Source organism: Pristiophorus japonicus, chromosome 10 (assembly GCF_044704955.1).
Source record: "Pristiophorus japonicus isolate sPriJap1 chromosome 10, sPriJap1.hap1, whole genome shotgun sequence".
Classification (NCBI taxonomy): domain Eukaryota; kingdom Metazoa; phylum Chordata; class Chondrichthyes; family Pristiophoridae; genus Pristiophorus; species Pristiophorus japonicus.
The window spans coordinates 131,097,733-131,122,220 of record NC_091986.1 but is presented as its reverse complement, the minus strand read 5'-3'; the positions used below and the strand labels follow the sequence as shown (position 1 = coordinate 131,122,220).

The 24,488-nt window shown below is 49.0% G+C and overlaps 1 protein-coding gene across 4 annotated transcripts in view; it reads right to left on the bottom strand.

Annotated features, from left to right (window-relative positions):
• The window catches only part of LOC139275099 (interleukin-1 receptor type 1-like), a 69,686-nt gene that overhangs the window by 21,082 nt on the left and 24,116 nt on the right, over positions 1–24,488 (bottom strand). For 3 of the 4 annotated variants that reach the window (XM_070892093.1, XM_070892096.1, XM_070892095.1), the window contains exons 2-3: positions 19,546–19,593; positions 4,427–4,512 (exon numbers count right to left, since the gene is read on the bottom strand). In XM_070892093.1, coding sequence (XP_070748194.1) covers positions 4,427–4,512; positions 19,546–19,586 — 127 coding nt within the window. In that variant the 5' untranslated portion in view covers positions 19,587–19,593. Of the gene's footprint in view, positions 1–4,426; positions 4,513–17,497; positions 17,720–19,545; positions 19,594–24,488 lie in introns of all 4 variants that reach the window. The other variant, XM_070892094.1, reaches the window with a different exon arrangement.

Below are 24,488 nucleotides of genomic sequence, written 5' to 3'. Positions count from 1 at the left end.
GGGGGGGAGGGGAAGAGAGATTGGGGGGGAGGGGAAGAGAGATTGGGGGAGGAAGGGGAAGAGAGATTGGGGGGGGAGGGGAAGAGAGATTGGGGGGGAGGGGAAGAGAGATTGGGGGAGGAAGGGGAAGAGAGATTGGGGGGGAGGGGAAGAGAGATTGGGGGAGGAGGGGGAAGAGAGATTGGGGGGGAGGGGAAGAGAGATTGGGGGGAGGGGGAGAGAGATTGGGGGGGAGGGGAGAGAGATTGGGGGGGGAGGGGAAGAGAGATTGGGGGATGGAGGGAAGAGAGATTGGGGGGGAGGGGAAGAGAGATTGGGGGGGGAGGGGAAGAGAGATTGGGGGGGGAGGGGAAGAGAGATTGGGGGGGGAGGGGAAGAGAGATTGGGCGGGGGTGGGGAAGAGAGATGGGGGGGGAGGGGAAGAGAGATTGGGGGAGGAGGGGAAGAGAGATTGGGGGAGGAGGGGGAAGAGAGATTGGGGGGGGAGGGGAAGAGAGATTGGGGGAGGAGGGGAAGAGAGATTGGGGGAGGAGGGGGAAGAGAGACTGGGGGGAGGGGAAGAGAGATTGGGGGGGGAGGGGAAGAGAGATTGGGGGGGGAGGGGAGAGAGATTGGGGGAGGAGGGGGAAGAGAGATTGGGGGGGAGGGGAAGAGAATTGGGGGAGGAAGGGGAAGAGAGATTGGGGGAGGAGGGGAAGAGAGATTGGGGGGAGGGGGAAGAGAGATTGGGGGAGGAGGGGGAAGAGAGATTGGGGGGGAGGGGGAAGAGAGATTGGGGGAGGAAGGGGAAGAGAGATTGGGGGGGGAGGGGAAGAGAGATTGGGGGGGAGGGGGAAGAGAGATTGGGGGGGAGGGGAAGAGAGATTGGGGGGGAGGGGAAGAGAGATTGGGGGAGGGGGGAAGAGAGATTGGGGGGGGAGGGGAAGAGAGATTGGGGGGGAGGGGAGAGAGAGATTGGGGGGGGAGAAGGGGGGAAGAGAGATTGGGGGGGAGGGGAAGAGAGATTGGGGGGGGGAGGGGGAGAGAGATTGGGGGGGGAGGGGAAGAGAGATTGGGGGGGAGGGGAAGAGAGATTGGGGGGGAGGGGGAAGAGAGATTGGGGGGGAGGGGAAGAGAGATTGGGGGGGAGGGGAAGAGAGATTGGGGGGGGATGGTGAGGGGAAGAGAGATTGGGGGAGGGAGGGGAAGAGAGATTGGGGGGGAGGGGAAGAGAGATTGGGGGATGGAGGGGAAGAGAGATTGGGGGGGAGTGGAAGAGAGATTGGGGGGGAGGGGAAGAGTGATTGGGGGAGGGGGAAGAGAGATTGGGGGAGGGGAAGAGAGATTGGGGGAGGGGAAGAGAGATTGGGGGGGAGGGGAAGAGAGATTGGGGGGGAGGGGAAGAGAGATTGGGGGGAGGGGAAGAGAGATTGGGGGGGGAGGGGAAGAGAGATTGGGGGGGGAGGGGAAGAGTGATTGGGGGGAGGAGAAGGAGATTGGGGGGGGAGGGGAAGAGTGATTGGGGGGGGAGGGGAAGAGAGATTGGGGGGGGAGGGGAAGAGAGATTGGGGGATGGAGGGGAAGAGAGATTGGGGGATGGAGGGGAAGAGAGATTGGGGGGGAGGGGAAGAAAGATTGGGGGATGGAGGGGAATAGCGATTGGGGGATGGAGGGGAAGAGCGATTGGGGGGGAGGGGAAGAGAGATTGGGGGATGGAGGGGAAGAGAGATTGGGGGATGGAGGGGAAGAGAGATTGGGGGGGGAGGGGAAGAGAGATTGGGGGGAGTGGAAGAGAGATTGGGGGGGGGAGGGGAAGAGAGATTGGGGGGGAGGGGAAGAGAGATTGGGGGGAGTGGAAGAGAGATTGTGGGGGGAGGGGAAGAGAGATTGGGGGGAGGGGAAGAGAGATTGGGGGTGGAGGGGAAGAGAGATTGGGGGTGGAGGGGAAGAGAGATTGGGGGGGAGGGGAAGAGAGATTGGGGGGGGAGGGGAAGAGAGATTGGGGGGGGAGGGGAAGAGAGATTGGGGGGGGAGGGGAAGAGAGATTGGGGGGGAGGGGAAGAGAGATTGGAGGGGAGGGGAAGAGAGATTGGGGGGGGAGGGGAAGAGAGATTGGGGGGGAGGGGAAGAGAGATTGGGGGGGAGGGGAAGAGAGATTGGGGGGGAGGGGAAGAGAGATTGGGGGGGAGGGGAAGAGAGATTGGGGGGGAGGGGAAGAGAGATTGGGGGGAGGGGAAGAGAGATTGGGGGGGAGGGGAAGAGAGATTGGGGGGAGGGGAAGAGAGATTGGGGGGAGGGGAAGAGAGATTGGGGGGAGGGGAAGAGAGATTGGGGGGGAGGGGAAGAGCGATTGGGGGGGAGGGGAAGAGAGATTGGGGGGGGGAGGGGAAGAGAGATTGGGGGGGGAGGGGAAGAGAGATGGGGGGGAGGGGAAGAGAGATTGGGGGGGGGCGAAGAGAGATTGGGGGGGAGGGGAAGAGAGATTGGGGGAGGAGGGGGGAGAGAGATTGGGGGGGGAGGGGAAGAGAGATTGGGGGGGAGGGGAAGAGAGATTGGGGGGGAGGAGGGGAAGAGAGATTGGGGGGGAGGGGAAGAGAGATTGGGGGGGGAGGGGAAGAGAGATTGGGGGGGAGGGGAAGAGAGATTGGGGGGGAGGGGAAGAGAGATTCTGGGGGAGGGGAAGAGAGATTGGGGGGGAGGGGAAGAGAGATTGGGGGGGGAGGGGAAGAGAGATTGGGGGGGAGGGGAAGAGAGATTGGGGGGGGCGAAGAGAGATTGGGGGGGGAGGGGAAGAGAGATTGGGGGGGAGGGGAAGAGAGATTGGGGGGGGAGGGGAAGAGAGATTGGGGGGGGCGAAGAGAGATTGGGGGGGAGGGGAAGAGAGATTGGGGGGGAGGGGAAGAGAGATTGTGGGGGGGAGGGGAAGAGAGATTGGGGGGGGAGGGGAAGAGAGATTGGGGGGGGAGGGGAAGAGAGATTGGGGGGGAGGGGAAGAGAGATTGGGGGGGGAGGGGAAGAGAGATTGGGGGGGAGGGGAAGAGAGATTGGGGGGGGAGGGGAAGAGAGATTGGGGGGGGGAGGGGAAGAGAGATTGGGGGGGAGGGGAAGAGAGATTGGGGGGGAGGGGAAGAGAGATGGGGGGGGAGGGGAAGAGAGATTGGGGGGGGTAGGGGAAGAGAGATTGGGGGGGAGGGGAAGAGAGATGGGGGGGAGGGGAAGAGAGATGGGGGGGGAGGGGAAGAGAGATTGGGGGGGGGGAGGGGAAGAGAGATTGGGGGGGGGAGGGGGGGGAAAGAGATTGGGGTGGGAAATGAGGGAAGGGAGACTGGGGGTCCGGGGAGCGTGCATCGAGAGAGAGAGAGAGAGAGAGAAACCAGGAGGCCTCAAGAGAGAGACCGGGGTGCAGGCATCGAGAGAGAGAGATTGGGGGAGGGGGGTTCGAGGAGAGAGACTGGGGCTGTAAATTACTTTTGATTTTTTATATTCCAGATTGAATTTAAAGAGTAAGAGGGGTAGTTCTCAGGCAAGATGCTCCCAGCTCCTCTATTTGTGTGTGTTCATGGAGACAGAGACGTACACTTAATCATGCTGGTTAAATGTTACTTTGTGACCATGTTACCATGATTTTATTGACTGGCGGAGCAGGCTCGAGGGGCCGAATGGCCTACGCCTGCTCCAAATTCTCGTGTTCTTATATAAAAGTTTGTATTAAGGATACTGGCCCAGATTTGGTAATATTAGGAGTCAGAATAGCTTTTGTTATTTTTGTATGGTGCAAGTTAAAAGATCTATAATGAATTGAAATCTGCTATATTGATTTGATGCTACTATTTAACTTTTAACAAGTTTAATTGTATTTTGTAGTCTAAGTCACACAATTCACTTGAGTGTTTATTCTTCTGCTATCCAAGGACAAAGTACAAGAAGTCTCATGTTGTTTCAATTAAGCTAATAATTTCTGTACAATCCTGGGTGACACCACATTACGAGACACCATGCGTATATAGCCACACTGTGGTTTACAGCGTGAGACTTACTCAAAGGAGCGGTGCTGAGTGAGAGAGAAATATCTGGTAAAGTCCTAAACCGTAACAGTTCTTCATCTGTATTTATCTCTGTCAATTTTATGAACACCCCACAGCAATACACTGGACTACAGTTTAAAAATTAAGTGATGAGAGATACAAATAGAATTATTATTGCTTTTTTAAAAAATACTACGCCAATTGAAAATCTTAACTTTCCTTTAACATCTCACACACAAGGGCTGTAGGTGTCTATTATGCACTTGACCTTATATTTACAGTATAATTAACACCCACTCACTATCATTTAGAGTAATTGGAAAGTTTAGACCTAAATTTTTCTGTGATTGCTTACCTCATTACTCAAGAGAACAGAGTTTAATCATGACATGCAATATTTCTTACAATATCATTCTGCTTACCTTTAATGGGATTGAATTGTTGAGGTAAGCCTGACATCAATGCAAAGAATTCAAAGAGGATGAGAAGACTTAAAGCAGCCATTTTCCTGCAATTAATAAATAATATTTACATATATTGCTCAAATACATTATCAATTCCCTACAGCTCCCTGAAGGAGACATTCAACCCATGAGTGTAGATAAGGACACAAACCCAGAGGTGAAAAGATTCTAATTTACCAGTCACTCAGTTTCCCCCATAGTAAATTTACAATGAGTTTCCACTCGGTTGCGGTGTTTTTTTCTGGCGTAATTCACCCGAAATTAGCAAAAGCAGCGCGAAAGAATTTCAAGTGCCAATTACGTCCAGCACAAATTGAGTTTTGGAGCTCTTATGCACTAGTTTAAAAAACACCATGCTAGAAGTTGGCCCCGCCCACAAAATTTGCCACGCCCCCAGGACAAATTGATCCCAATTGGGAGTTTCCACTAATTGCGCTCGAGACTGTAGGCCTTTGAGGAGGCTCTAAAAATTAAGCTGCTTCGTTTGGATGAAAGGACACTAATAGGCACATTTTTTAAACTTTTCAATGTAAGTTTTCACTTTACTAGGAAACTAATTACTGTACCCCAATATAATTAGCAAATGATTCTGTATATTTTCAAAAAGTCATTTTCAGTCATTTAAAATCAATTTACTCATTAGGTGGTGGATTGACACTGTGGTTAAAATGCTTTTTCTGATAAAGCTATTTTCAGCTGTGTTAATCAAACTGCACCAAGCTATCACTCAAATATATCAACGGCTCATTTTTCTTTTAAAAAAAAATTAAGATTTAAAATGCTGCTATATTGCTCCGGTTCATGACAGACTTTGCATTTGGCGATATGCAAATAAAATTGAGTGGAAACCAGAGAGAGTTGGACTTCTCAAAACTAGTGCAATTTGGGGCACAATCTGTGCCCAGATTGCTGTTGCGCCCAAAGCAGAAACTCTGCCCCAATATGTTACATAAGAACATAAGAAATAGGAACAGGAGTAGGCCATACGGTCCCTCGAGCCAGCTCCGCCATTCAATAAGATCATGGCTGATCTGATCGTGGACTCAGCTCCACTTCCCCGCCACTCCCCATAACCCCTTAGCGTTTAAGAAACGATCTATTTCGGTCTTAAATTTATTCACTGTCCCAGCTTCCACAGCTCTCAGGCAGCAAATTCCACACATTTACAACTCTCAGTGAAGAAATTTCTTCTCATCTCTGTTTTAAATGGGCAGCCCCTTATTCTAAGATCATGCCCTCTAGTTCTAGTCTCCCCCATCAGTGGAAACATCCTCTCTGCATCCACCTTGTCAAGCCCCCTCATAACCTTCACGTTTCGATAAGATCACCTCTCATTCTTCTGAATTCAATGAGTAGCGGCCCAACCTACTCAACCTTTCCTCATAAGTCAACCCCCTCATCCCCGGAATCAACTTAGTGAACCTTTTCCGAACTGCCTCCAAAGCAAGTATATCCTTTCATAAATATGGAAACCAAAACTGCACGCAGTATTCCAGGTGTGGCCTCACCAATACCTTGTATAGCTGTAGCAAAACTTCCCTGCTTTTATACTTCATCCCCTTTGCAATAAAGGCCAAGATACCATTGGCCTTCCTGATCACTTGCTGTACCTGCATACTATCCTTTTGTGTTTCTTGCACAAGTACCCCCAGGTCCTGCTGTACTGCAGCACTTTGCAATCTTTCTCCATTTAAATAATAACTTGTTCTTTGATTTTTTTCTGCCAAAGTGCATGACCTCACACTTACCAACATTATACTCCATCTGCCAAATTTTTGCCCACTTAGCCTGTCTATATCCTTTTGCAGATTTTGTGTGTCCTCCTCACACATTGCTTTTCCTCCCATCTTTGTATTGTCAGCAAACTTGGCTACATTACACTCATTCCCTTCTTCCAAGTCGTTAATATAGATTGTAAATGGTTGGGGTCCCAGCACTGATCCCTGCAGCACCACACTAGTTATTGGTTGCCAACCAGAGAATGAACCATTTATCTCGACACTCTGTTCTCTGTTAGTTAGCCAATCTTCTATCCATGCTAATATATTACCCCCAACTCTGAATTTTTATCTTGTGCAGTAACCTTTTTATGTGGCAACTTGTCAAATGCCTTCTGGAAGTCCAAATATACCACTGGTTCCCCTTTATCCGCCCTGTTCGTTACATCCTCAAAGAACTCCAGCAAATTTCCCCTTCATAAAACCATGCTGACTCTGCCTGACCGAATTTTGCTTTTCCAAATGTCCTGCTACTGCTTCTTTAATAATGGACTCCAACATCTTCCCAACCACAGATGTTAGGCTAACTGGTCTATAGCTTCCTGCCTTTTGTCTGCCTCCTTTTTTAAATAGGGGCGTTACATTTGCAGTTTTCCAAACATTTGTTCAAAAATGTTACATTTATTGGAAAATGTTCATCTTCAGTGCCTGGGCAGCAATCTGGCAGGTGGGGGCGGTGAACTGTAACACAAAATATAAATCAGCCAACGTTCCCACGCTGAATGCTAACCTGCTGCAAAAAAGTGTGTTTAGACAATTAAAAAGGGACGCCACCACACTTCCTGAGCTCTCAGGAAACAAGGGCAGTTGAGCAAGCCAGGTGGAGGGCTGTCATCATCTGAGGAATCATATTACTGTACCCTGTACTGCATAAGTCACTGCCTTCAGGAGAGGAAGCTGGGGGAGGAACACACTCCACTTTCTACAGCACGACACACAAGTATTGTACATAAACACAGTCATGCCTTTTTCTACATCCAAATTACTGAGTGTAATCCAAAATAAGCAATGGGATCTCAGTTTTACCTAAACCACATATCCACAACAGATAATACTGCTATGTATTTATATGCTTAAATGTCAGGTAGTTCTTGCCAGTTTCATCCATAACTACAATTCTGCTGGGATCACATCTAGTTAAAGCAAATGAATCCATCAGTCATATTTATTTTTAGTGCAGATGGTTTCTTTAACCACACACTTACATTCACGGTGCAAAAGACTGAAAATTCCCACCTGCTTCTCAAGTCAAGCAACTTTTAAATTACCGGTTCTAAAATCATTGGCCACAATTTAATGTTTTCAGGCATCAAACGTAAATAATATTTGAAGGCATCCATAGTGGTCACTATTTTCCCAAGAATACAAAAATTATTCAGTTGGGATTTTTTTTTTTAAATAAAATGTACCGTTTAGCAATACCAGGGTGAGCACACAGCCATATTCTGTGAAAAAATTATAAATGCCAAAACAATGCATATAACAGTTACAGTAATTTCTATTTATCCAAACGTGAAAAATTTATTAAGAACTAAAAATGACTAAGTTAGGATGGCACGATACTATTTTAAATAAAGGTGATTGACTAAGTAGTCATCGCCTGACATGCTGAGAAAACTAGCCACGCTTGACAGAAAGATAACCCCCCGCCATAAACTAAACAGGCACTTACATGCATTCATTCAAAAAATGTAGTCACATTTATACTACTTTCCATTTAGCTTCATTAAAGTCCGGATGATCAAACCTCAAAACCAAACATTCTGCTGAAGTTATAGTGCAGACACGGATCTCACGCTGCCATCTTAAGTAAGTGTTGCTCAGCTGGCAGAGATGAATTATACTGAAAGCTACATTTCACTTAAATTTATCAAAAAATAGCTGTGTATCATGCATGGGCACACATGCAGAGCTCTGATCCTGGGGAGGGGGACACAAATATTTTTCATTCGGGGAGCACAGGTAGAAATGTGAAGCCCTATGTCAAAATCAAAAACATTGAAACATTTACAAAGTGTCCAGCAGGTCCAATGTGGATGTACCCTGGGTTGGAGATGTACCACATCTCGTGATCTACAGGTTGAACCTCCCTTATCCGGAACCCTCTGGACCTGGCCTGTTCTGGATAAGGGATTTTTCTGGACGAGGGGTGGTCACGTTAAATTGGATGGTACAGGTACTGAGCAAAGGGATATCAGGGCGGGCTGGCTAGGGGCTGGGAGTGCGGCAGAGATCATGGCGGGGGGGGGTGGGGGGGGGGGGGTTGTGGTGGATCGCGGGGTCGGGCCAGCAAGGAAGGACTTCAATTTGTTCAATTTATTCATGTCGGAGTTCTGCGCATGCGCCACCCGGTGGCCAGGAATGGTTCTGGACGAGGGGTGGTTCTGAATAAGGGAGTTCTGGATAAGGGAGGTTCAACCTATACAAGTGATGCAAGACTGCCACTTGAAGCACTATCACCTCAGAGTAAGATGGTGAAAGGTTGAAGCCCCACACCACAAATTGAAAGCATAATTTAGGCTGACACTTCAGTTTGTGAGACCACAGAGAACCTGAGAGGACTTTGTCCAGCAGAAAATGATCCCACCCCATGCCCGAATAGTCTAGTGCAGTGTGATTGATAATTGCAAGATGATGCATCCCCTCTGTGGAGAACACCACTGCCCAAAACAAATGTGCATGAAACATGAGCGGGACATACTAATTTGAGCGGGTAATGCACAGAGCAGTTCAATCGTCCTTTCCTGGAAACTTACTCTATTCTGGTGTCTGTAGCTAGACTGATCCCAGGAAGGAATGAACGGGTCAACTTGGAACACCATAGCAAAATGCACATGTTCACACAGTGCAGTGGGCTCAAGTCTCGGCCTGAGTTGCTCCTATTTTTTTGGAGCAACCAGTTTAGAATGGAGCATCTTAGAAATTGCAATTCTCAGCATTTAGTTTACTCCAGTTCTAGTGAGTTAGAATAGTTTCATTTTAGAACAGTTTTTGTTTTCCAAAAGGGGGCATGTCCAGCCACTTACACCTGTTTTGCAAGTTTAGACAGCGAAAACTTACTCCAAACTTAGAATGGAGTAAGTGTAGATTTTTGTACGCTCAGAGAAACCTTGCCTACACTTTAGAAATTAAGTGCAGGGAACGAGAGATGGGCGCGGACGGAAAAGAAAAGTTAGAGTGAAGTTAGGGAATTTTACAACCATTTAACACTTCACTTCGACAAATAAAAGAGCCATCATGAATAATAAATGATAAAGAAAGCAAATAAAAAAGACATTTAATTTTCCTACCTGTCTGAAGCAACAGCAGCAGCAGGCACCGAACGGTTTACGAGGTTGGCCCTTCGGCCAGGGGATAGGGGCGGCGTGAGACGAGAGCGATGGCAGTACAAGCCGGCGGCAGCAGGCTCAGAGCTGTTTACGAGTTTGACCGTTCGGCCAGGGGATTGGGGAGGCGTACAAAGCACTGGGAGAGCCAGCCAGCCAGCAAGTTTAAAAGTTTAATTTGTACTTCAAGTATGGGTGCTGCATTATCAACACCACAGATTATGCAATGGTTCTCCATCAATTCACTGCATAGGAGAGAAGTGATTAGTGCTCACCGCACCAGGAATGTCATAACCCATAGGCTGATGGGCAGGAGACCTTACCCACATCGGCGATAGAGCCAGGCTTTTGTACCTGGGCATGAGCGAGGCTGATTGTGTCAAAGGGCTGCGTTTCCGCAGAGAAGTTGTTGTTGAGATCTGTGATATGCTGAGAGCAGATTTACAGCCGAGAAGCAGAACGCCGACTGCCTTGTCTGTTGAAGTGAAGGTTACAGCTGCACTTTCTTTCTATGCCTCGGGATCGTTTCAAGCTACAACTGGAGATGTGTGCACCATCTCTCAATGTGCAATACATGCCTACGTTTAGCAGGTCACGAATGCCCTGTATGCGCGGAGGAATGACTTCATCAAGGTCCCAATGACCGCACAAGCAATGCATCTCAGGGCTGTGGGCTTCTCCAGGATTGCTGGCTTCCCAAAGGTACAGGGCTGCATCGATTGTACCCACATCGCCTTGCGAGCACCTGTGGAGGATTCCGAGCAGTACAGGAATAGAAAAGGTTTCCACTCCATCAATGTGCAGCTTGTGTGTGACGACAAGCAGCGCATCATGTCAGTCGATGCGAGATACCCTGGCAGCACCCATGATGCATTCATCCTACGCGACAGCATTATATCCGACATGTTTGAGCAGCAGCCAGAAGGGCAGAGCTGGCAACTGGGAAACAAAGGGTACAGCCTCGCCACCTGGCTCATGATGCCCCTACATGTAACACGGACGGAAGCTGACCATCAGTACAACATGTCACACATTGCAACGTGCAGCATCATAGAGAGGACCATTGGCATGTTGAAACAGCGTTTCTGATGCCTGGACCATTCCGGAGACCACTTGCAATATTCTCCTCAGATTGTCGGTCAGTTCACTGTTGTGTGCTGCATAACTTAGCCATCAAGAGGCAGCAGGAGCTGGTAGTGGAACCAGAGGACCCACATGAGGGGAGAGTGCCTGATGGTAGCAATTTGGAAGAGCAGGATGAGGATGACGACGATGATCAGGAAAGCATGCAAATGCCTGATGCCGGAACACGAGGTCGGAGGAGTGCCCCTTTAACGATTACTCGAGCCCTGCGCCAGCAGCTCATCCGTGAACATAAGAACATAAGAATTAGGAACAGGAGTAGGCCATCTGGCCCCTCGAGCCTGCTCAGCCATTCAACAAGATCATGGCTGATCTGACCGTGGACTCAGCTCCACTTACCCGCCCACTCCCCATAACCCTTAATTCCCTTATTGGTTAAAAATCTATCTGTGATTTGAATACATTCAATGAGCTAGCCTCAACTGCTTCCTTGGGCAGAGAATTCCAGATTCACAACCCTCACCAATACCCTGTATAGTTGCAGCAGGACCTCCCTGCTTTTGTACTTCATCCCTCTCGCAATGAAGGCCAACATTCCATTCACCTTCCTGATTACCTGCTGCACCTGCAAACTAACTTTTTTGGGATTCAGCTCAGTTGGCTGCCTGCCTCTCTTCCGCTCTTACATCCGGTCCAGGGTATCCTTGGAGATGGAGCACGCGGTGTCCACCGGTACGCTCGCGGCCTTCCGCGAGAGGTGGGCACCGGAGGGACTGGAGTGCATCATCACGCCCGGCAACCAAATTTTAATTTGATTTTACGTTTTAAAGTTTAATTTGTTTTTAATTGCCGGTGTTTTTAGTGTCCCCCTTCCCTTTTATAGGGGGCACTGGGGAAAAAAGGTGATTTTAGTGCCCAAAAAAAAAACCCCAAAAAAAGAAAAACACAAAAAAAAAGAAGAAAAAAAAAGGGGCCTTGTAAATGTCTGGTGTGTCATCCAGGTCGGGTGGCACGGTTTAATATTTTATGTTTTATAGGTAGACTCTAAAAGAGCTTCAGCTCAGTTGGGAGAGCGTTAGACTGAAGATCTAAAGGTCCCTGGTTCAATCCCCGGGTTTCTGCAATATCTGGTGATTTTTCAAAAAGAGTTTCATGCACAAGGACCAATTGTGGAGCAGTGGAGGCGTGTCCTGCACAGTTGGAGCTGAGCTGCTGAGAGAGGAGCAGCTACCAACCTTAGCTCCTGCCTTGGAAGGCCTGGAGAGCCCTGAGAACAGCCCAGGAAGAGAAGGAAGGAACGTCACCACCAACTTTCACCCAGAGGGAGAGGAGGGAAGCAGAAAACTTTGAACACTTTACCATTTCTACAAAGAGTTGGAGAGAGGGGGAAATACCAACAACATCCAGTGTGGAAGGAGGGAGACTCTACTATTCTACAGGTGGGTGTATTGGTGCAGTCCCCAATAGACTTTGTTGTATCGGTGGGGGGAGGAAAGAAGACCACTGAGGGCCGGAACATCGCGGGGGGTGTGTGTGTGTGGATAGTGTGTGTGGGGGTCTTGCCTACAGCTAGGCCCCACACACAATTGAACCCCCCCCCAACCCCATTGCCTAGCCTGGGATAGCTGGAGCTACCAGGCTGAAGATTTTCTTTAACCACCTATTTAACATCGTTAGGAGTGTGTGCCTGGTGGCTCTAGCTGCCCCAGGTGAAGACATCTTCTCCCCTCACCCGAAGACCACCCCAAAGACTATTTGTGTTTTGCCATCTGGGGATTGCACCCACCCACAGCTGCGAGGGGAGACCTGCCCTCGCAGTTCCCCCCCCCCTTCCCACCCCCCTCTCTCTTTCTCTGTTACTCTCTGTTTCTCCCCTCTCTCTCTGAGAGCCCTTCCTCCCAAATTGGAAAAAAAAACAATTGAGACAACTGAGCAGAGGGAGCAAGGCCCCTCCCCAATTGCCAACTAGGGGAGAGGTGTGCCTCGTTAAGAGCTCCTCTGCTCAGTCTATATACGAGGCCAATTAAGACCATTAAGGCCTGTGACTTTGGGGTGGGTGTAGCCCTTAAAGGGACCCTGTGATGGCGACCCCATCCACGCCGGTGGCGGGGCCAGCAAGGACATATGCGCAGGCGGTGTCCACATCCACGGCACCTCCTGCGCCACCCGCTGCCCTGCCACCATTTACACTAATAACGAAGAAACACGGGGTCAAGAGCTACACTCACCCCACAATGAGCATCGAGGAGTGCGTGCGGGCGATGGCTGGGGTAGTCGGCCCCTCGGCCATTGTCGCAGCCTCCAAGATGTCTGTGAAGGCCGTGTTCTTCCTGGGTTCGGAGCGGGCGGTGTCCCTGGCCCTCGAAAAGGGGCTCACGGTGGGCGGGACATTCCTGCCGGTGGACCCTCTCGAGGCCACCGCGCAGAGGATCATCGTGTCAAACGTCCAGCCCTTTGTTCCCGCTGAGCTCCTCCTCCCTCATCAACACCAACTGGGGGAGGTAAGGTCGGGGATCAACCCCATACCACTCGGCCTCAGGGAGAACAGCCTGCGCCACGTGTTCTCCTTCCGCCGCCAACTCTTTGTCCGGCTGGCGCGGGAGGACAAGACGGAAGGGCATTTTAATGTGGTGCACGAGGGGACTGCCTACCGCGTCTTCTGGACGTCGGACGGCGTGTGGTGCCATGCCTGTAGGGAGGTGGGGCATGTTCGTAAGAACTGCCCCGCCTCCAAACCACCGAAGGCGGCCAAGGCTGGCGCCGGCGCCGCCGCCACCCCTCCCCCTAGTTGCGTCCGCCGGGAGCCGTAGGTTCGCGGGCATCGTCGGAGGCCTTTGTTTTCAGGGCCTCCGGCGGGGGGGAAGGAGAGCGTCCGACCGGAAAGAAGGCGCGGAACAAGGCGAAACATCTAGAGGCGGGTCCCCTCAGTGCGCCAGAAAGTTTGACCACCGCGCTCGGCCCAACCCAGTCACCGGCGAGCGCGGGGTGCCCTGAGCCCGTGCCCAAGCCCTTGAACAACACCGCAGAGGGGCCCGGGCGCGGGCAAGAAAAGGAAAAGGGGGGGGCGGAGCGGGAGGCCTCAGCAGACATGGAGGTCTCCCTGCCTCAGCGCACCCCCAGCAACAAAAGGAGGCGCCGCTCCGTTGAGGCGGAGAGGGAACAACATCCCTCCGCGGAGGAGTCGGTGCCCGCCGCGTGCCCCGCGTCCCCCACCAGTGCCCCCAAACTGCGCTGTAGACGAGAGGAGTCTGTCCCCGGGGAGGGTGAGACAGTCGAGGCTGCCCAGCCTCTGCCTCCCGGGGATGGCGTGGAAGATCTGCCTGTCGTGGGGGGCGTGGGGATCGCGGAGGAAAGCATTGCCGCCGGGCCGGGCGTCCCGGGGACTGAGGCGGGCGGGGCCGAAAAGGCCGAACCTGAGCCCGCCCAGCCAATATCCAACTTCCGCCGGGATTTGCTCGACCCGGCAGAAACCGAAATTAAGAATTTTAATGAAACTGTACATGCTGGGCCGGGGGGTGGCAGCGGGGAGGGGGAGGAACACCCACCCTCGCCCCTTACTTTGGAGCTGGAGCACTTGGGGAGCCTGGGGATTTCCTATGGCCGGGTCTCTCCTTGTTCCCCGGTTCCTGGGGCGGAGGGGGAACCCCTTCTGCTGTCGTTTCCCGACCCAGCCATCGAGTCGCTAAAAACAGCTCTGGGCCCTGACTCCGTTAGGTGCATCGAGGAGGCTCAAGCACGTGGGGAGATCCCGTCCGAACTGACCCCCGTCCGGACGGAATTTCTCATCGGCGCCAAACCCCGGAACCTCCCTCGGGGGCCGGCGCCTCACAACTTGAGCCGCCTCGGGGAAATCCCCTCCGTGCCTTTCAGTTCCGCGCGGAGGGGTTTCTTGTACGGGCTGCTCCTGCACACTCTCAACTTTGCCATCCTCGCCTGCCGTCCGGACACGCCATGGCGTACCATCTTGCCGTCCGGAGGAGGCGGGGGTCCCCGATGGAGGGCACTCTACGCAGGGGTCCTCCCACTATTCATCGGGGACTTGGCCTGGAGGGTGGTGCACGGAGCAGTGCCGTGCAACAAATTTTTAAGCCGGTTCACGGACTCCCAGGCCGCCTGCAATTTCTGCGGTCTGGAGGAGTCCGTGTTCCATGTTTTTATTGAGTGCACGAGGTTGCAGCCCCTGTTCCATTATTTGAAGGGGCTGCTCCTGAAATTCTGGCTGCACTTCAGTCCCACTCTCCTGATCTTTGGGCACCCTGTGCGGAGGGGAGCGGGTAGGTCCGAGGGCCTCCTCGTAGGACTGCTCCTGGGCACGGCCAAGGGTGCCATCAGCCGGTCCAGGCAGCGGGCGGTCGTTCAACCTGACTGCCTGCCTCTCTTCCGCTCTTACATCCGGTCCAGGGTGTCCTTGGAGATGGAGCACGCGGTGTCCACCGGTATGCGCGCGGCCTTCCGCGAGAGGTGGGCACCAGAGGGACTGGAGTGCATCATCACGCCCGGCAACCAAATTTTAATTTGATTTTACGTTTTAAAGTTTAATTTGTTTTAATTGCCGGTGCTTTTAGTGTCCCCTTCCCTTTTATAGGGGGCACTGGGGAAAAAAGGTGATTTTAGTGCCCAAAAAAACCCAAAAATAAAACACAAAAAAAACCCCCAAAAAAAACCAAAAAAAGAAAAAAAAAGGGCCTTGTAAATGTCTGGTGTGTCATCCAGGTCGGGTGGCACGGTTTAATGTTTTATGTTTTATAGGTAGACTCTAAAAGAGTTTCATGCACAAGGACCCCCAGGTCCCTCTGCACTGCAGTATGTTGTAATTTCTCCCCATTCAAATATTCCCTTTTACTGTTTCTCTCTTCTCTCCCCCTCCTCCCCCCCCCACCCCCACCCCGCCCAAGGTAGATGACCTCACATTTTCCGACATTGTATTCCATCTGCTAAACCTTAGCCCATTCGCTTAACCTATCCAAATCTCTTTGCAGCCTTTCTGTGTCCTCTACACAACCCGCTTTCCCACTAATCTGTGTGTCATCTGCAAATTTTGTTACACTACACTCTGTCCCCTCTTCCAGGTCATCTATGTATATTGTAAACAGTTGTGGTCCCAGCACCAATCCCTGTGGCACATCATTAACCACCGATTTCCAACCTGAAAAGGACCCATTTATCCCAACTCTCTGCTTTCTGTTAGTTAGCCAATTCTCTATCCATGCTAATACATTTCCTCTGACTCCGCATACCTTTATCTTCTGCAGTAACCTTTTGTGTGGCACCTTATCGAATGCCTTTTGGAAATCTAAATACACAACATCCATCGGTACACCTCTATCCACCATGCTCGTTATATCCTCAAAGAATTCCAGTAAATTAGTTAAACATGATTTCCCCTTCATGAATCCACATTGCATCTGCTTGATTGCACTATTCCTATCTAGATGTCCCGTTATTTCTTCCTTAATGATAGCTTCAAGCATTTTCCCCACTACAGATGTTAAAGTAACCGGCCTATAGTTACCTGCCTTTTGTCTGCCCCCTTTTTTTAAACAGAGGCGTTACATTAGCTGCTTTCCAATCTGCTGGTACCTCCCCAGAGTCCAGAGAATTTTGGTAGATTATAACGAATGCATCTGCTATAACTTCCGCCATCTCTTTTAATACCCTGGGATGCATTTCATCAGGACCAGGGGACTTGTCCACCTTGAGTCCCATTAGCCTGTCCAGCACTACCTCCCTAGTGATAGTGATTGTCTCAAGGTTCTCCCTTCCCACATTCCCGTGACCTTCAATTACTGATGCCTGAGGGCTCTGCGACAACTGTTGCGCATGGACATGTTTATTTTTTGGAGTTGTTCCTATGTTGTGTTGTGTTAGTGGAACATGATTCAGTTTTAATGAAAAAATATTTTATTGAAAAGTTCACATTAGTGTAATAAAATTTGTTGTATCAAACTTTACTTTTTAATATGACTCTTATGATCACTTCTAAACTTGTAAAGTTACAAAAGTTACAAAACAATTCCAATGTGAAAAACGTTACTACAGTTACATCAACAAGAACAAAAGCAGCAAAGAAAGGCTGCAAACATCTCTCATCCACATCTTCACTTCTTCATGGGGGTGTCATTTGATTGGCCAGGCTGTGTGCCCATATTGCAGCAGCCTCACCCAGGCCCTCCCCGAGGGCCTGTGCCATCACTTGCACTCCCTCGGACATTCCTTCCCTCATTTCCCGTGTCATTACTGCTATTTCTCCCATCAGTATTGTTACCTCTTCACCCACTGCAGTGATGCTGCCCACGAGTGATTGAGTAAGGTCATTGCTCTCTACACCCAATGCCACCACCTGAGCCACATCTGTTGCACGCTGCATCTCAGGAGAGCCTGTTTCCAATCTCCTTCTCCTCTGCCTGGGTCTGCCTCACGGCACCACTCCAGTGGGAGCCACGGGCTGGGACGGTGGGACCCTGGGTGTTCCAAACGGCAGCACTCGAGTGGGAGCCGCGGGCTGGGACGGTGGGGCAGTGGGTGTAAACTGCTGCATTGCACCAGCAGCACCACTGGGACCCGCAACGTCGGAATCTGTGAAACCATGGAAGGTGGAACCAGAACCTATGCAAGGGGTTGAAACACTTTTGTCCGTTAATGTGGGGTCATAAATATTAAGTTCTAAGGTCTCCCCTGAAGACATTTCAGTCCACGCCTGCAGCCACCCTTGGTCTGGATCGTCCGCATCTGGGTGGTTCTTCTGGATCTTCAGGATTGGCATCATCTTCTGCAAAATATATCAGAACAGTCAAATGTTTAGCAGCACAGGAAGAGGCAGGATAGGTGGCATGAGTACTCACACATGGCAGGCCAGGCAGAAGATTGATTTGAAGCGCCACGATGCATTTTTAGGACTTGCCCTCTCCCTCGCGTGTGGGCCCAGCTTGTGCTGTACTGATTGATGAGTCACACATGGAGATCCGCAAAGCAGCTATCCTCTGTTCCAAGGGTGTCAGTGGATGCAGATTTGGCACGCCTCCTCCTGTTTGAGTTTTTTCCCTTTTGTTGTGGGCCAATTTCTTCTGCAAAGATTAAAATATAACTTTTTACAGAGTGCGTCTTTCTGCATGGTGGGACATATACAGATGGTCACATTTACAATTAAGATTCCATTGAAAAATGAAAATATTACTTACACTAACTACTTGACCAAGGTCGTGCCATTTCTTTTTACACTGGCTTCCAGATCTCATGGTATGCACCATTGCGCAGTAATCTTCTGCAACTTGGTGCCAGCGTTTCTTCATTTCTTTGGGTGGCACTTTTGTGCAACCTCTGTTGCTGGTATCCAGCTCCTGCCATCTCTGCTCAATGACATTAACTAATGTCTCCACTTCCTCATGCAAGAAATTCTTTGTTCTTGGTGGACGTGTTCCATTGCTGTATTGAATTGGCACTCTGATTTTTCAAAACCCCCAGTTCTTATTTTGCATGCATCTATGCAGCACTTGTTCTGGAAGTTTAGTAGCAACAAAAAGCACTCACTGATTTCAGCAGGTGATTTCTTCAACAGTGCTGCTAAATACACTCCTTCAGGCACAAAAAAAAATCACTAAATTTCACTCAAGCCTTTCCACAGCTCCACAAATGCAAACAGCACTGTTCCTCATCTATCTGCCGAGTGCCAATGTTTGTATCCCACTGCACATGCGCACACGCTCCAGCGCACATGCGCAGGGCTGCTGGCACTAAATGTGCTGCTGTGAGCTAGCCCCGCCCCCCTGCCAGCAGTTCTTCGGCGCCACGCCTTGGCCCAACCTCCCGCAGCTGCTGGTACGCCGCGCCGACCTGGAACGGGCCCAAAAAACATCGCAGAATACGGAGGTAGGCATTAGGCGCACTTTTTGTTCGACGAAACAGACGTGCCTCTCGGAAGTGTGCCGTTCTAAGGGAAGGCCGAAACTTGAGCCCAATACAAGGCAACAATCCAACTCGAAGATCCTTGTGAAGCAGAAAGAAGTCTTGAAATCTCTCTGATTTAGTTGTACCCGAGAGGGGCCACTAAATTATCCTGACCTCCAAAGCTTGTGGCTTCCAATATGTGCTCAACCGTACCAAAAACATCAATCGCTCAATGCACTGAGGTGTCAGTGCAACGTAGCAAAACTGTTGCGTGATTTTACAATACGTATGTATTCTTTTGTCTGAATCAAAGGAGAAAGCTAAACAGAATTTTCCCTTGTCCACTTTTTTTAGCAAAGACAATGCCCTACTTAAAAGAACAAATTACGTTTATAACTTGCATTTATATAGCACCTTTAACAATGAAAAACATGTCAGGGCTCTTCACAGAGGTACGAGGATTATAAATGGACAAGAGGCCTTTGTACAAATACTGTAACAGGTTTATTACAAAGCTGTTTCAAAGCTTGTTTTTTTGCCTAGAACCCAGCCTGGGCAGATTAAATGATATCCTCTTTCTTGTGACTTGCAAAGTTGGGGAATTTAATCATTCAGTTCAGTTTCAAATAAGTGGAATCCACAGAAAAAAACACTTAATTTTAGCAAAATTTGAAATAAGCAGGTAATTATAATCACAGCAACAACTAGGTAGCTGGGGAAAGTTACTATGGCATATTTCAGCATGGTGTTTTGATAATAAGGCAAATCTATGCTCAATCTTTCTTACAAGACTGAAAATGCTGTTATTAGCAACATTAAAACATTTTCACATTCTCTCAACTTGATGAGCAGGAAACTGGGGGCATGATGAATTTTGCTCTGATTAGTAATAAATCAAGATGAAACACAAAACTGAAGTACAAAATGGTAACAAAACCAATCTGCTGAGTCTGTGACAACAATTCAGAGGTAACATGGCAAGATCACACAAGCAAAAATAACTTACTTTTGTTCATGCCAGTACTTCCATAGTGCTTTCCACTTCATGTAGAATCTAACAAAAAATATGAGGTCAGTTATCAAATGGAAGAAGAACTGCTACCAATATGCATGCTAAATTATAGAAAACCCCAAGCATGATGTCAAATGTTTCATTAAGAAAAATAATTTACCAGCAAGTCAAAAATGGATCAAATCTCCAAATATTTATTGCTATTTTCCTTCTCTAAAATTTCTATAGTCATTAGCTCTGCTTTGCTGAAGGTTTTTTTTGATAAGTCAGTGCCTCGTGATTAACTGCTTTGAACAAAGCTGGATAAGCATCAGATTAAGAACAGCATTGCAGGTTTAGTGTTAATACAAGTATCAACATAGATCATTCTATACTCCAGGAAAGATAAATGTTATTTTGCTAGTAGCGTGAAAATGACATGACAAATGGTGTTGGCTCAGGGTTATACAATGTCTTATTCTTCTTAGGCTGTCCCTCGTATCGAGGATGACTTGCTTCCACACCAAAAAGGGACGAGCTCACAAATGTTTCAACGAAAGACCTGATAGTCCAGGGCGCGAACTACATGTTGAAGGGTGGAAGATGTCTATGCGTGGATTTTTTTTTTTTACAACGTGTGGTAGCCGTTGCAAACCAGCCACCACACGGGCTTGACAGAGCTAGGTCGTGTTCCAGTGGCAAGGATTAACCAAGACGACTGGAGACCAGCTCTGCTGCACAGATCCAGTGCACACACATATCTCAGTGCGGGCTGGCCCGTGCTGCCCCTGGGCCCTCGCCTCTTCTGGGCCCCGAACTCACGCCTGCCCTGGGTCGCAGGTATAAGAGGAGCGGCGGCCCTGGAATTAGCGTGGCGCCCCGACCTGCGAGGAAACACCAGCCGCAGGTATAAGAGGAGCCACTTCAAGATACGGCGCGCGCCGTTCCAGGAGGGCGACAGCTTCGAGGAGGGCGACTGGGTGACATCACGAAAACCTAGGTCGCGATTGGAGCATGGGCAAGAACTTCGACGGGGCCCATGTACAGCAGAGGTGCGGTGAATGATCGGGATGGAGCTGTAGCAAGAGATCGTGGCGGAGGTGCGGCGAATGACCGAGGCAGAGGAGGAGAGAGAGATCGGGGCCCAGAAGCCACATATACAATGTACCTGCTCAGGATCATACACCCTGGGGCAGGCAGAAGTTTGAACAGATCTGGGATGGGGTTGGAAAAACTGAAGCAAATCAGGGCGAGGAGAAATAGGAGTAGGTTGGGGTGGGACAGTGGCGGTGGAAAGAGCAAATAAAAGTGGAAAATAACTAAGGAGATTCATTGTTTTTCACTCCAACTAAAATCATCTCAAATTAAATTGAATAGTAGTTGTCATTGTTTAAATACAATGATTGAGGTGGCTGTGGTAATGGTGTGAAAAACAAGCCACATTAATTGACTTTTGCAATCTCAAAGCAATTACATTATTTAAAACTTATTCTTCCCACGATTAATTTTTTTTTTTTAAAGTACAGGTACCAAATTAATTAGAAAGTGTCAAATCTTAAATGTTATCACATCTTTGTTTCTTATTTCCATGTTTACTGCCAACAGATAACAGCAGCAAAAAAACCTCAATTTTTGTCTAAAAGATTACTGGTGCGTTTATTTGTTACAGCTCACAGAACGGACATTAGGATCCTGCGGGAGCTTTTCAGTTACATAAGAACATAAAAAAATAGGAGGCGGCCATACGGCCCCTCGAGCCTTTTAATACGATCATGGCCTCAGCTCCACTTCCCTGCCCGTTCCCCATAACCCCTTATCGGTTAAGAAACTGTCGATCTCCATCTTAAATGTATTCAATGACTCAGCTTCCAAAGCTCTCTGAGGCAGCGAATTCCACAGATTTGCAACCCTCAGAAGAAATTCCTCCTCATCTCAGTTTTTTTTTGTGAGTTTGGTAAGTGGGTGAGTTTGGGCAAACGGGGGTGGCAGGTGCTGTTTTGTCTTGTTTTTCCTACCAGTGCTAACACCAGAGCAGCTGATAAGGAGTGCGAGAGTAAAAGACGGAGGCCCAGAGACCAGCCCAACCAGTTGCAGACAAAGATAGAGAGGGTGCGAAATCGAGAGGTGACGTCACAGTCAAGCTGGTAAGTGGTTGGCTGTTCAACTGGTAAGTATAACTCTCTTTTAGACTGACTTTTAGATTGGTTTAATTGGCAGCGAACTACTAAGTAGCTGTTTGGTGTTTAAGTAAATTTTAGTAAGTAAATTAATTTAAGGGTTAAGTCACGGCAGGAGAGCTCGGACCCGTGTCATGCTCCTCCTGTGCTATGTCGGAAGTCAGGGACTACTATGTGTGCGGGAAATGTGTCCAGCTGCAACTCCTGACAGACCGCATGACAGCACTGGAACTGCGGATGGACTCACTCTGGAGCATGCGCGATGCTGAGAATGTTGTGGATAGCACATTTAGTGAGTTGGTCACACCGCAGGCAAGGGTTAGGACAGAAAGTGAATGGGTGACCAAGAGACAAGGCAAGAGTAGGAAGGTAGTGCAGGAGTCCCCTGCGGTCATCTCCCTCCAAAACAGATATACCGTTTTGGATACTATTGGGGGAGATGACTTACCAGGGGAAGGCACCAGCAGCCAGGTTCATGGCACCATGGGTGGCTCTGCTGCACAGAAGGGCCAGAAAAAGAGTTGGAGAGCTAGAGTGATAGGGGACTCTATTGTAAGGGGAATAGATAGGCGTTTCTGCGGCCACAACCGAGACTCCAGGATGGTATGTTGCCTCCCTGGTGCAAGGGTCAAGGATGTCTCGGAGCGGCTGCAGAGCATTCTGGAGAGGGAGGGTGAACAGCCAGTTGTCGTGGTACATGTAGGTACCAACGATATAGGTAAGAAGCGGGAAGAGGTCCTACAAGCGGAATTTAGGGAGCTAGGAGGTAAATTAAAAAGTAGGACCTCAAAGGTAGTAATCTCTGGATTGCAACCAGTGCCACGTGCTAATCAGAGTAGAGAGAGCAGGATAGTTAGAATAAATACGTGGCTTGAGCAGTGGTGCAAGAGGGAGGGATTCAAATTCCTGGGACATTGGAACCAGTTCTGGGGGAAGTGGGACCAGTACAAAAGGGACGGTCTGCACTTGGGTAGGACTGGAACTGATGTCCTGGGGATAACATTTGCTAATGCAGTTCGGGAGTGTTTAAACTAATATGGCAGGGGGATGGGAACCTATGCAGCGAGACAGCGCAAAGTAATATGGAGTCAGAAACAGATGGTAGAAAAGGTAGAAAGCAATAGTGGAAGGCCAAGTAAATAAAGGCAAGAAACAAAAAGGGCCACACTACATCATAATTCTAAAAGGACATAGGGTGCTAAAAAAACAAGCCTGAAGGCTTTGTGTCTTAATGCAAGGAGTATCCGTAATAAGGTGGATGAATTAACTGTGCAAATAGATGTTAACAGATATGATGTGATTGGGATTACAGAGACGTGGCTCCAGGATGATCAGGACTGGGAACTCAACATCCAGGGGTATTCAACATTCAGGAAGGATAGAATAAAAGGAAAAGGAGGTGGGGGGGGGTTAGCATTGCTGGTTACAGAGGAGATTAATGCAATAGTCAGGAAGGACATTAGCTTGGATGATGTGGAATCTATATGGGAAGAGTTGCAGAACACCAAAGGGCAAAAAACGTTAGTGGGAATTGTGTACAGACCTCCAACAGTAGTAGTGATGTTGGGGAGGGCATCAAACAGGAAATTAGGCAATAAAGGTGCAGCAGTTATCATGGGTGATTTTAATATGCATATAGATTGGGCTAACCAAACTGGAAGCAATACGGTGGAGGAGGATTTCCTGGAGTGCATAAGGCATGGTTTTCTAAACCAATATGTCGAGGAACCAACTGGGGGGGAGGGGGGGGGAGGCCATCTTAGACTGGGTGTTGTGTAATGAGAGAGGATTAATTAGCAATCTCGTTGTACGAGGCCCCTTGGGGAAGAGTGACCATGATATGGTGGAATTCTACATTAGGATGGAGAATTGAAACAGTTAATTCAGAGACCATGGTCCAGAACTTAAAGAAGGGTAACTTTGAAGGTATGAGGTGTGAATTGGCTAGGATAGATTGGCGAATGATACTTAAAGGGTTGACTATGGATGGACAATGGCAGACATTTAGAGACCGCATGGATGAACTACAACAATTGTACATCCTTGTCTGGTGTAAAAATAAAAAAGGGAAGGTGGCTCAACCGTGGCTATCAAGGGAAATCAGCGATAGTATTAAAGCCAAGGAAGTGGCATACAAATTGGCCAGAAATAGCAGCAAACCCGGGGACTGGGAGAAATTTAGAACTCAGCAGAGGAGGACAAAGGCTTGGATTAGGGCAGGGAAAATAGAGTACGAGAGGAAGCTTGCAGGGAACATTAAGATGGACTGCAAAAGTTTCTATAGATATGTAAAGAGAAAAAGGTTAGTAAAGACAAATGTAGGTCCCCTGCAGTCAGAATCAGGGGAAGTCATAACAGGGAACAAAGAAATGGCAGACCAATTGAACAAGTACTTTGGTTCGGTATTCACTAAGGAGGACACAAACAACTTTCCGGATATAAAAGGGGTCAGAGAGTCTAGTAAGAAGGAGGAACTGAGGGAAGTCCTTATTAGTCGAGAAATTGTGTTGGGGAAATTGATGGGATTGAAGGCCAATAAATCCCCAGGGCCTGATGGACTGCATCCCAGAGTACTTAAGGAGGTGGCCTTGGAAATAGCAGATGCATTGACAGTCATTTTCCAACATTCCATAGACTCTGGATCAGTTCCTATGGAGTGGAGGGTAGCCAATGTAACCCCACTTTTTAAAAAAGGAGGGAGAGAGAAAACAGGGAATTATAGACCGGTCAGCCTGACATCGGTAGTGTGTAAAATGATGGAATCAATTATTAAGGACGTCA